At 40.2% G+C, this 13,357-nt stretch overlaps 1 gene segment (V, D, J or C); it reads right to left on the reverse strand.

Annotated features, from left to right (window-relative positions):
• Window positions 1-2,947: 2,947 nt before the first annotated feature.
• Window positions 2,948-3,470, reverse strand: LOC112408478 (T-cell receptor beta chain V region LB2-like). The segment is given in 2 exon segments: window positions 2,948-3,303; window positions 3,422-3,470. Coding segments are annotated over 2 exon segments (405 nt in total).
• Window positions 3,471-13,357: the final 9,887 nt, after the last annotated feature.

Below are 13,357 nucleotides of genomic sequence, written 5' to 3' on the forward strand. Positions count from 1 at the left end.
CATCCACCTCAAATTGATTTTTATGATGTGAGGTATCAGTAAAGTTCATTTCCTTCCATGTGCTCATCCATTTGTTTCAACTTTATTTGTTGAGAAAATTGCTACCTTAATGCATTGACATTTTCAATCCATAAACAGATATCTTTCCATTTTTAATATTTTCTTTAGTTTCCCTTTGTGACATTTTGTAGTTTTTCATTGAACATCATTTGCTAAATTTATTTGTTATTGACACTATTGAATAATGTTCAGGAAACAATATGGAATTGTTTCCTGAACGTTATTTTTCAGTTGTTTGCAACTAGTATAAAGACACTTGATTTTTGAATATTGACCTTGTATCTTTCTAAATTCACTAATTATTTCTAGTTGTGGTTCATTGATTCCTATATAAATAATCATGTAATCTGATAATTTCACCTCTTCTTTAACAATATTTAGGATTTTATTTCATTTTTTTTGGCCCTATGATACTGGTTAAGACCTCCGGTATAATGTTGAGGAAAAGTAGTGAGAGAAACATCATGCCTTGTTTCCTATTATAGGAGGACAGTGTCCAATACTCACCATTAAATAGGATGTGAGTCGTAAATTTTTCGCTGATAATCTCTACCAGATTGAAAAAGCTCTCTTCTATTACCAGTTTGCTGTGAGTGTTCATTTTGAAAGAGTACTGGATTTTGTCAAATGTTTTCTCAGCATCTATTGAGATGGTCAAATGATTATTCTTCATTATTTTGCTAATATGATGACCTACATTGATGTTTGAATGCTAACCCATTGTTTCTCTTGCAATAAATCTGCTTGGTCATGATGCATTACCACTATCTATGTATAAACACATACACACGTGCATACATACATATACACAGATTCTTTTGGATTGGGTTTGTTAATATATTGGGAAGAATTTTTCTCATCTGTGGTCATAAAGGATATTCTATAAGATCTTTGTCAGATTTTGGCATTAGGGTTTTGCTGGCTTTATATAATGAGTTATGAAGTGCTTCTTCCTCTTTTGTCTTCTAAAAAAAATTAGGTAAAGTTGACATTGTTTTTTTCCTTAAATGTTTGATAGAATTCACCAGTAAAGGAATCTGGATTTGTAGTTCCTTTGAGGGAATGTTTTTGATAAAGAATTCAATTTCCTACCTATCAGGTTCTTCATATTTCTAATTTCATATTGAGTCAGTTTGGTAAATTGTGTTTTTCAAATAATCTAAGTTGGAGAATTTTTTGGCATATACTTATTTATGATATTCTATCACTTTAATGTCTGTTGTGTCCATATTTTCCTTTTTCATCATTGATACGGTAACTTGTGTTTTCTTCCTGTTTGTCCTGATTGTTATGGGCTAAACACTTTTATCAGTTGATCAAATTATTATCGTATTTTCCTTTAAATTCATGAACATATTTTTATAATGGCTCCTAAAAATCCTTGTCTGAAGTTTCCAACATCTGTGTTATTTAGGGTTGGTTTCTATCGCCCGTTGTTTTCTACGTACAGCTCATATTTTCCCATTTATTCCCATGTCTAATACTTTTTTTACTGCATGATTCAAATTGTAGATGCTACATTTTTGAGAGTCTAGATTTTCTTTGGCCTTTATTTAACAAGTGCTGCGATATTTTTCTCTAAAAGGCAGTTTATCGGCAGATCAGGTAGATCCCTTTGAGGTTTGTTGAGCTTTGTTGGGGCAGTTCTAGAGTGGCTCTCACTCTAGGACTTGGGTAGCCCTTCTCCCGAGGTGTGACCCCCACCAGGGGTGCCAGGTGTTTTCCCAGGGTGTCAGCGAGGTCTCTCCACTCTGGCTGGTCAGGATTTGTGTCTCCCACGGCTGTGTGATGCCAGCATCTCTATGTTTCTCACCGCTCCCCAGCAACTCCTCTCTGTCAGGACATGGGGAAGGGGGGGCGTTCTCTGTTATGCACCTGCTGTTACCATTTGACCGAAGAATAAAGGGGACTCCATGCAATGTTGGGAGCTCTGTTTCTGCCCAGCTCCCTTCTCTACAGCAGCTGACCCTGCAGTATCAGCAGCTTCCACAGCCCCGAGCTCTGGTCTCTGTCTCCCCGACTCAGTCAGACCACTGCGTTCTACCTGGTCTCCACGTCCTTGTGCCTCAGCCTAGAAACTGTACTAAGGCAGAGACTTGTATGTTTCCTCTTCTCAGGAACGACAGCCCTCTACTGCCTGCTGTCTAATGTCTGAAAACTGTCGCTTTAAACTTTTGTCAGGTTTTGTAGTGGCTTAAGGATGTAGGACAAGTAAGTAACAACTATCCATTTTGACCCAAAGCCAAATTCCCAAGTTATCTTTGTTATACTTACGGAATTACTATAATGCTTACTGCGTTTTTAAAGTTCTTGATCTCTATTGTCAAATTGACACCATTACAAGGAGTTTATAAACGTAACCCTCTGGCTGGGCTCCTGATCAAACTGGATAACGTAAGTCATTTTTAAGGTGTTCTTAAACGCTTTTTCGTGAACATTTTTCCAGATTTACGTGAAGCTTTTTCTATTTATAGTTTCTTTTTTTAAATAAATTTATTTATTTATTTTTGGCTGCATTGGGTCTTCGTTGCTGCGTGCGGGCTTTCTCTAGCTGTGTCCAGCGGGGGCTACCCTTCGTTGCAGTGCACGGGCTTCTCATCGCGATGGCTTGTTTTGTTGTGGAGCATGGACTCTAGGCGCACGGGCTTCAGTAGTTGTGGCACGTGGGCTCAGTAGTTGTGACTCGCAGGCTCAGTAGTTGTGGCGCACGAGCTTAGTTGCTCTGCAGCATGTGGGATCTTCCTGGACCAGGGCTCGAACCCATGTCCCCTGCACTGGCAGGCGGATTCTTAACCACTGTGCCACCAGGGAAGCCCCTCTCGTGAGTTCTTGATTAAGAATTCTGGGAGTGCAAGGAAGGGACGTTTTTAATAATTTTAGATAAAGGCTATATTGGGAGCTGCAGGGCTGGAGCGGGTCTGTGCACAGGTGGGTTGTGGCCGTGCTCCACTGTGACGCTACCAGAACAGAGGTACAAGGCTGTTTGGTTGGTGTGAGCCGCCTTCACAGTGAGAGGAAACAGCCCCTTCTCCTCTCGAGAGACACTGTAGCCTTCAGCTATGTCTCCTCTCTGAACATCCTTTACAACCGTAGAGTAGTAAATCAGCCTCAGACCCTGCCCTGGGTCCTGCCGGTACCAGTACATGGAGTTGTAGGTCAGATTCTCTTTACACTCCAGGGTCACATTCCGTCCAGCCTCAGCGAGCAGGAATCTCACTTGGTAGATTTCAGCATCCATGGGTCCTGTGGGGTAAAGACACAAACGTCCAGGAGAGAGCCTGCCACTATCGCGAGAAGAGGGTGCTGGAGTGGGGATCTGCACCTATAGGATTGGGTTTTACTGTCTGGGTGTTGGGCTCACCTGCTCCCGGAAGACAGAGGGCCACGTAGCAGAAGGCCCAGCTACCCATGGCAAGGACTAGGTATTTGTAAAGCTCCAGACACAGACTCTGAGAGAGGCCAAGGGGAGGGGCTGGGAGCTAGGGCTCCCCCTGGCTCAATATACAGGATTGGTAATTGCTAGAAGGTGACTGACCGTCACAGCTGATTTCGCACATGCGGAACAAAGGCTAAGAGAGATCAAGACACTTGCATCCTCTCTTCTGCCTAACAGAGCTCTTTATAGCCCTTCTAAATGGACAAGTGCCCACATGGCGAGGATACTGAATCCCCCATTTCCCGGTCAAAGTCACGCTCAGAATGCCATGTGCCTGTGCACTCATTGTGATGAAAACTAGGAAAGGAAACGCCTACAATTTTCAGAGTCTATTGCCTGTCTATCAACTGCTCCGTTTCCCACCAAACTCCCAACACAAGAAGAGGTTAGATGTTGTTCTATAAAATAGAGCCAATTCTCTCTGTCCTCTGTATTTATTATAATTGGTACAGTAGAGATGGTATAGTGGCTACTCCAGCAATTTAGCAATAACAAAGGGCCCTAAACCCACCCTCCCCTTATGGAGGTGGATTAGAGCAGGGATTTGGGAGACAGCCTCGGCTTGAGTTCTGACCCTGCCGAGTAGCAGCTGTGTAACCCTGGGCAAGTCTCTTAACCTCCCTTTGATTTGGTTTTCTCATCTGTAAAATGGGTATAATGAGTATCTACTTCAAGAGTTATCGTGAGGGCTTCCCTGATGGCGCAGTGGTTGAGAGTCCGCCTGCCGATGCGGGGGACACGGGTTTGTGCCCCGGTCCGGGAAGATCCCACGTGCCGCGGAGCGGTTAGGCCCGTGAGCCATGGCCGCTGAGCCTGCGCGCCCGGAGCCTGTGCTCCGCAGCGGGAGAGGCCACAGCAGTGAGAGGTCCGCGTACCGCAAAAAAAGAAAAAGTTATTGTGAATATTATATAAATATAGAATTTAGAACAGTTTTTAACACAGAAAAAGCACAATATTTGTGTTTGCTATTATTACTTTCTGGATCTGTTATTTAATCCAGAGGATTTAGGAAGTTAATACTATGTCAAGGGAATTCAGATATTTACTGACATAGGCTTGTGTAAGCTAACACAGCTATCATTCCCCAGCGCTGAACTGAAACTTATTCAATGAGCTGTGATGTTCATTGCAGAACATCATTTCTTCTCAAGAATCTTAGATAAATAAAAATACAATCATAGATGATTTCTTATCACCTGTTGTTATGTTGGTAGATAAAATTTTTTATTTCTGGGGTCATCTGTAATAAAAGACAGTTTTATGATGAAACTTGGTTGGAGTCTGGTGGCTCAGACACTGTTGCTTCCACTTTCTGGAAGAAAGGTGTGTGTGTGTGTGTGTGTGTGTGTGTGTGAGAGAGAGAGAGAGAGAGAGAGAGAGAGAGAGGAAATGATGTAATGAGTGAGAATGAGAATCACTCGGAAGTGCAGCCCTGGTGTAGAACTCTGAGAAGGAATGCTGGCTGACAGGCTGCTTCCAACCATGCTAATGGCTCTTATCGGTTCTTTATCCCCGGTCCCACTTAATGAACTCTAGCTCATCTTTAGGATGTCATCGTAGACATGACATTCTCTAAGGAAACTGCTCTGTGGCTCCCTTAGGTCTCCCTGCGTCATAAAAAGTAGCAACTGGGTTCATATAATACCCTGCCCGTGTGCTGAGATAAGGGCCGAGACACCAGATCCCAGCAGGTATTATTTTTCCCATGAGTTTGAAACTTTAACAGAGCCACAGAGACAGAAGGTAGTTGCTGAGGCCTTTTATGCCTTTCTTTTAGAAAGAAGACTTAGGAGCTCCTATGCCTTGAGGACATGGGAAGAGAGGTTCCTTCTCACTAAGCTGCAGTTGTCACGTCCCTCTGAGCCCAACCAGCATCCAACCAACCAAGTCCCTTTAATACGTAAGTTACTCTTTTAAGCAGAACTTGTTAGATATTTTTGCTCCTTTTATCCATTTTTCACAGCTTTATTGAAGTATAATTGATGTACCAAAAACTGTATATATTTAACGCATACAGTTTAATGAGTTTGGAGATGGCATACACCAATGAAACCATCACTAAAATCAAAGTAATAGACGTATCTATCACCTCCAAAAGTTTCCTTGTGTCCCTTTGTTTCCTTTTGTCTTTTCTGGTCAGAACACTTCACGTGAGATACACTCTCTTAAACTGTTAAGTGCATAATACACTATTGTTAACATCGTTAATATAGGCACAATATCAGATGTAGTATGCCCTAGAGCAGATCTCTAGAATTAAACTTGCATAACTGAAATTTTATATCAATTTAATATCTCTCCATTTCCCCCTTCCAATTGACCTTGGCAGCCACCAAATGGCAACATTTCATTCTTTTTTATGGCTGTGTAGTATTCCATTGTATGTATATACCACATCTTCTTATATCCGTTCCCCTGTTGATGGACATGTAGGTTGCTTCCATATCTTAGGTATTGTAAATAGTGCTGCTATGAACACGGGGGCGCATGTGTCTTTTCAAAGTAGTGTTTTCATTTTCTTCAGATATGTACCCAGAGGTGGGTTTGCTGGATCATATGGAAGCTCTAATTTTAGTGTTTTGAGGAACCTCCTTACTGTTTTCCACAGAGACTGCACCAATTCACATTGCCAACAAAAGGGTACTAGGGTTCTCTTTTCTCCACATCCTTGCCAACAAAAGGGTACTAGGGTTCTCTTTTCTCCACATCCTTGCCAACATATGTTATTTGTGGTCTTTTTTATGATAGCCATTCTGACAATCGTGAGGTGATATCCCACTGTGGGTTTTGATTTCCATTTCTCTGATGAGCGATGATGAGCATCTCTTCCATGCCCATTGACATCTGTATGTCTTTTATGGAAAATTGTCTCTTCAGTCTTCTGCTCGTTTTTTAATTGGGTTGTTGTGTTTTTCACATTGAGTTGCTTGAACTGTTTAGATATATTGGATAGTAATGCTTTATTGGTTATATAGCTTGCAAATATTCTCTCCCATTCAGCAGGTTGTCTTTTTGTTTGGTCAGTGGTTTCCTTTGCTGTTCAAAGCTTTTAAGCTTTGTTGAGCTTTGTTATTCAGTTGAGACATCAGTTGAGAAATGTAAAGACTAAAATGAAGTAGGCCAATGTGAAGCCTTGGCAAAAACCATTTTAATACATAAATTCCTTATGAGTATTAAAACGTGTATTCATAATACATTTCTTAAAATAATTTTAGGAAACACTAAGGAAAAATTCAACAAAATATGTGCAGGACATCATGCTCGATAAAAAAAAATACAAAGCCATGCTGAGAGAAGTTAAAAAGAGCTCAGTAAAATAGCATGTGGAGATGTTTGGGGAGGGGGAGATATTCTGTGTCTTGATTGTCATGTGGTTACGTGGGTGTAAAAACTTGTCAAAGTGTTTTGAAATATATACTTAAAATGGGTGCACTTGATTGTGGGTATGTGATGCCTCAAAATTGCTTTAAAAACTTTCATGATAATAAGTGGTGCTGGGAAACCTGGACAGCTACATGTAAAAGAATGAAATTAGAACACTCCCTAACACTATACACAAAAATAACCTCAAAATGGATTCGAGATCTAAATGTAAGGCCAGACACTATAAAACTCTTAGAGGAAAACATAGGCAGAACACTCTATGACATAAATCACAGCAAGATCCTTTTTGACCCACCTCCTAGAGAAATGGAAATAAAAACAAAAACAAACAAATGGGACCTAATGAAACTTCAAAGCGTTTGCACAGCAAAGGAAAACATAAACAAGATGAAAAGACAACCCTCAGAATGGGAGAAAATATTTGCACATGAAGCAACTGACAAAGGATTAATCTCCACAATTTACAAGCAGCTCATGCAGCTCAATATCAAGAAAACAAAAAACCCAATCCAAAAATGGGCAGAAGACCTAAATAGACATTTCTCCAAAGAAGATATACAGACTGCCAACAAACACATGAAAGAATGCTCAACATCATTAATCATTAGAGAAATGCAAATCAAAACTACAATGAGGTATCATCTCACACCAGTCAGAATGGCTATCATCAAAAAATCTAGAGACAATAAATGCTGGAGAGGGTGTGGAGAAAAGGGAACACTCTTGCACTGCTGGTGGGAATGTGAATTGATACAGCCACTATGGAGAACAGTATGGAGGTTCCTTAAAAAACTACAAGTAGAACTACCATATGACCCAGCAATCCCACTACCGGGCATATACCCTGAGAAATCCATAATTCAAAAAGAGTCATGTACCAAAATGTTCATTTCTGCTCTACTTACAATAGCCAGGACATGGAAGGAACCTAAGTGTCCATCATCGGATGAATGGATAAAGAAGATGTGGCACATATATACAATGGAATATTACTCAGCCATAAAAAGAAATGAAATTGAGTTATTTGTAGTGAGGTGGATGGACCTAGAGTCTGTCATACAGAGTGAAGTAAGTCAGAAAGAGAAAAGCAAATACCATATGCTAACACATATATATGGAATCTAAGTAAAAAAAAAAAAAGGTCATGAAGAACCTAGGGGCAAGATGGGAATAAAGACACAGACCTACTAGAGAATGGACTTGAGGACACGGGGAGGGGGAAGGGTAGGCTGGGACGAAGTGAGAGAGTGGCATGGACATATATACACTACCAAATGTAAAATAGACAGCTAGTGGGAAGCAGCCGCATAGCACAGGGAGATCAGCTCGGTGCTTTGTGTCCACCTAGAGGGGTGGGATAGGGAGGGGGATGCAAGAGGGAGGGGATATGGGAATATATGTATATGTATAGCTGATTCACTTTGTTATACAGTAGAAACTAACACACCATCGTAAAGCAATTATACTCCAATAAAGATGTTTTTTAAAAAAGTAGTCCAACAGTTCATGAACTCAATTGGCTCTTTTGGCACTTACTAATGTTTTAATTTTGCCAGTGTATTAGGTTAAAATGGTATCTCACTGTAGTTTCAGTTTGCGGTTTTAGGATTGCTAAAGGGATTGATACTTTGTATATTTATAGGCCACTAGTGCTTTTCTGTACACTGGTTGATTAGCTATCATTTATTTGTAACAGTTCTTTGTATATTCTGGGTACCAAACTTTGTCATTTATATATCTTGCTAATATCTTTTCAATTTGTTGCTTGTATTTTTACTCTTTGTAATTGTTTTTGTTGATATTCCTAATTTAGTAGAGTCTATCGTTCCTTTTTGGGAGGATATGCATTCTTTAATTTTTTATAAGCAATGTTCCCATAGCTCAAGTTCATAAAAATGTACTACCATATTATTTACAAAATAGTTAATAATTTAAATGTTGCATTTAAGCATTTAATCGTCTTAGAATTTATTTTTCAGCCTGCTGTGAGAAAGATTTTAATTTTTCCTTCTGTGGATACCACTTGTCCCAGAAGAACTTGTGTAGTGAGTGCATTATTCCCGTACATACCTGCAATGATAGCTCTGCCATATATTAATTGCCTATATATGCATGGTGCTATTTTAAACCTATGATTTTTCATTTGTCCATTTATTTATGCCTTTTTAATTATCCTAAAATAATTAAAATATTATTGATAATAATTAAAATAATTGATAATAATTAAAATAATTTGATGAGTAGACGGGGAATTCACGTCACTTTGTACTTCTTTAATATTATCTTGAGTGTTTTTTCCTCTTTCTCCACTTAAATTTCTGATTACTTTTGTCAAATTTCATGAAAATATCTTGTGATTTTGCTTAGGGCTGCATTGAATACGTAGGTGATAGTGCAGTATTGGAATGCTTTTAGTATTAGTTTCACTTATTCATGATAATGCCATATAACTTCACTTATTTCACATTTAAAATGCCTTCCTCTGAAATTTAATAAGTTTCTTAATTGCTTATCTTCTAATAGATTTGCGTGTTGTTTTGCATTTTATATTTTATGTTACTATTTGTAAATGATCTCTCTTTAAAAATCTATTTTTCAACTGTTTGTTGCTAGTATATGGAAATAAACTGACTTTATTTTAATTTTAGTTAACTTACTAAATGCTGTTATATGTAATGCAATGCTTCTTTAGATTCCTTTGTGTCTTCTAAACTTGCCATCTGTCTATAATCACTTTTTTCCCCTGCTTTTCTCATTCTCACCCTGTTTTCTTGTTCTACGGGCTGGGAATTCAGCACAATGTGGAATAGAAATGGTGGTGGCATTCATTTACTTACCAATTACGTTTGACTAGGACAACTACAGGTACTGGATATGTGGTACATGCTATGGTCATTACAAAGTGGAAGATTAGATCCCATTTTAAGGACGTATTAGCATCCCAGGATATCTGCAAATCATTCTCGCAACTGTTACTGAACGAGGTTCATTTTGCCCTAAGCCAGGGAGCCAAAATGTTGAGACTCTGATGTTTGCAACAAAGAAGGGGTTTATTCTCAAGGCAACCAAGCAAGAGGATGGGAGAAAAGACCTCAAATCCACCTCCCAAAAGGTAAGGGGCACTGGGTATTTATAGGGTCATGAATGAAGAAGCCGGATGGTCTGACGTATGCAGAGCATGGGGCACTCGGGAAGCTTGGGGAAAGATTATTGGGAAAAGGTGCACGAACCATCTTTCTGCACAGGTGTAACTAAGCTGAAGCCTCTGCATGTTCATAACAGAAGTGCTTACCAGGATCTGAGCATGGAGTCTTCGGTCCTCTGAGGTCAAAATGTCACCAAGGAGACGCTTGTGCAGGCCTAGAAGGAGGGTCGCTGCTTCTCACCAGTCTTAACAAGTTCACCTCAAACTAGACACAGCTGACTCTGGGCCCAGCTGAACTATGTGAAGTTTCCTGGAAAATAACTCAGGCAAACATCTTATTTAGGCTACGTGCCCCTTGGAGGCAAGTCTTAAAACAACCTTAATTAGTGAAGGCAGGTGCAATGGATTTGACTAATCATTACCCACAGTTCCAAACCACTACCTAAAGGAGCTCACCTGAGTTCCCTCAAGTATCTGACAAATCTTGTCAGATGAAGGTCTATGCCTGCCCTTTATGCGCAGAGGTGTTTTACAGAAAGACCCACATCACCCCCTAGTGGTCAAAGGGGCACATTTCTCACATGCCCTCTGGTCTCTCAGCGCCTGCACCCCCTTCGTGGTGAGTGGGGAGTTGCTGGTTCCACACCGCGCAGCCAGGGCCACCAAGTATCAGAGCAGAACAAGGAAACACGCGGCCATCGATGTGGTGACCTGCTGGGGTACTGCAGAGATTTACTAGTACGTAGTTGCGCAAGTAGTCACTAATCCCATTGATTGGTGTTGTTGACCAGTATAATTAACCTTAACCTCCTGCCCACATTCAAGGCGAGTGGGTGATCCTCAGGTCTCTGTCCTAAGTTCTCTGCTCTTTTCTTTGTATATTCTATCATCAAGGGATCATATACACTTTCATTCTTCCAATTATGGAAACTGTCCTGAATTTTTACCTTCATCCAGGTCCTTTTTTTTGAGTCCCTGACTTATACATACAACTGCTTTCTGCATATTTCTGGTCAGATTTCTGTCTCAAAGGCACCCCAAATGTGAAGTGAATCGTGACCTTCTTTCCACTGGGTCCTCCTAACCATCTGGCTGGTGGTCACAACCATCCCCCCTATATATTGCCTCTTGTGTCTAATCAATTACCCCATCCTTTGATTTTATTTCCTAATTACGTTTTAAATCTCTCATTTCCCCGTATTTTAGCACCACCGTCATTGTCCTATAGCTTCATTATCGCCTGGCTGGGCGATGGCATTGGCTGACTCTATTCTCTGCTTCATCCTTTCCACACTGCCCATTGTTGTTTCACACTGTAGCCAGAATAATTCAAAACAAAACAAAACAGTGCACACACACACACACACACACACACACACACAGCCAGAACAGCAAACAACAATTACTACAGAAGTCAAACACTTAAAACCTCAACGGCAGGGCAAGGAGTACATGAGAACTCTCTGTACCTTCTGCTCAGTTTTGCTGTGAACCTGAAACTGTTCTTAAAAATTGTCTGTAAGGAAACCTCAATGGCTCCTACTCAATTTTATGTTAAATTCCACATCATATATGTTGAGGTTCCTCAGTAATAACTTAGACTAAAATCTTTCTAAGGATATTTTCAAACATCTTTTGCCCCCTGTGTAATGAGGAGAAAGTAATGTTTCTGGTAAAAGGACACACAAATCTTGGTGTAAAGCATATAAGAATAATTTTTAGTGCTTTCGCTCATACCTTTCCCAAAGGGAGGATAAACTGATCGTCACCAGCAGTCAATAGTCCATGTGTGTTAAAAAAAACAAAAGAATCTTAATTGATTTTTAAAAAATGGAACCAGGGAGAGAATTACAGATAAAAAAAACAGTAAGATATTTAGACACTATTTGAAATTGACCCTTGATCACTGAAAAGTGTCCGATTGCTTTGCTTTCCGTGTTGCAGAATGGAAACCCAGGGAAGCAGCCAATCAAATGATCACCTTCAGACACCTAATGCATATTATATACTGCAGCAATTGTGTTGAGAGTCTTGTAAACCAGTTCCAGAAATGATTTTTGTGAGATGTTGAAGTTCAATGCCAGTTGACTCACAACCTTGCCAATCTCTTATGTGTAAAGTAGGGTATTGAGTAAGAAATGGACATTCAGAATGGTGATCTCCAAGGATATGGAAGACTTAAAGGCTCTTGACTCCCTCAAAGCCTCTGAAATTCTCTCCATGGCCTCTCTATTACTGGAGAACACTGTGCCTTTGTTGTGTGTGTGTGTGTGTGTGCGTGTGTGTGCATTGGGGGGAGGGGGAGATAAGAGTCTATCTCTTACTCCATCCGTCACTGGCTCTCAGAGGCTAACTTGGTTTCAAATACAACATAGCCCAGAGAGTAGAATATAGACTCAGAGCACGAAGACAAAGCATTACACTTAAAAAACTTCCCACTTGTATCACGAAACATTTGGAGGTAATGTAGGATTTTATTTTCATGGTCCTATTTCAAGGAGGACAGGACACAAATTTGGACTGGATTGTATTCAGTACTACTATCATGTTCAGAATATACCATTCTCCCCGAAAATAACACATGTGAGCAGCAGGCTGACCTTGATAGTCAGCTGGACTGGAAAAGGTAAGTTCGGACGCAGCATCCATCCATGCTAACTGACATTGGAATATGATCCTCTTACGCTTAATGTAGAGGAAGGAAATAAATGACAGCTTGAGATAGAGATGTTATCACTTTAACTATGTTTCATGCCAGAGCATAAAATGCTCTTATCTGTTCCTTGCTGTTGGTGAAGGAAGCAGTGAGATATTTAAAAAATATTTTACTAGTTCTCTAGGCTGGAAATGCTGACACAGCAGGGGGCTGCTACTAAAATAGGTCCCTGGTTTCAGGGGAAATGAACAAAGTCTGAGGGCAGGTGACTGAACTTATGTGGGGTATTTAATCACGGTAACAAATGGGCGTGGTCATCATGTAGATATAAAGTGGCAGCATGTCCATTGCTGAGTTGGTTCCCATTTTTTCTGTTCAGTTCCACCTGGTCAGGGACAAGGTCTTATCTTCATGTCTTCATTTTCACACTTGGTGTCTAAGCACCCGCTCCCTGGTTCTCACTATATAATGTCCTTCATCCTGCTCTTTCACAAACTGTAATCCCTTCAGTTATTTTATTTTTCTCTCATTTTTGGTCGCATATACATAGGATTTGATTAGTCTTAACCCTTGGCTCATAACACACAGGAATTGTTTATTGATGCATGTTATTTATTTATTTAAAAATATAGTGGGAGGGGCTTCCCTGGTGGCGCAGTGGTTGGGAGTCCGCCTG

This window comes from Neophocaena asiaeorientalis, unplaced genomic scaffold (genome assembly GCF_003031525.2).
Source record: "Neophocaena asiaeorientalis asiaeorientalis breed wild unplaced genomic scaffold, Neophocaena_asiaeorientalis_V1.1 scaffold206, whole genome shotgun sequence".
Taxonomy (NCBI): Eukaryota; Metazoa; Chordata; class Mammalia; order Artiodactyla; family Phocoenidae; genus Neophocaena; species Neophocaena asiaeorientalis.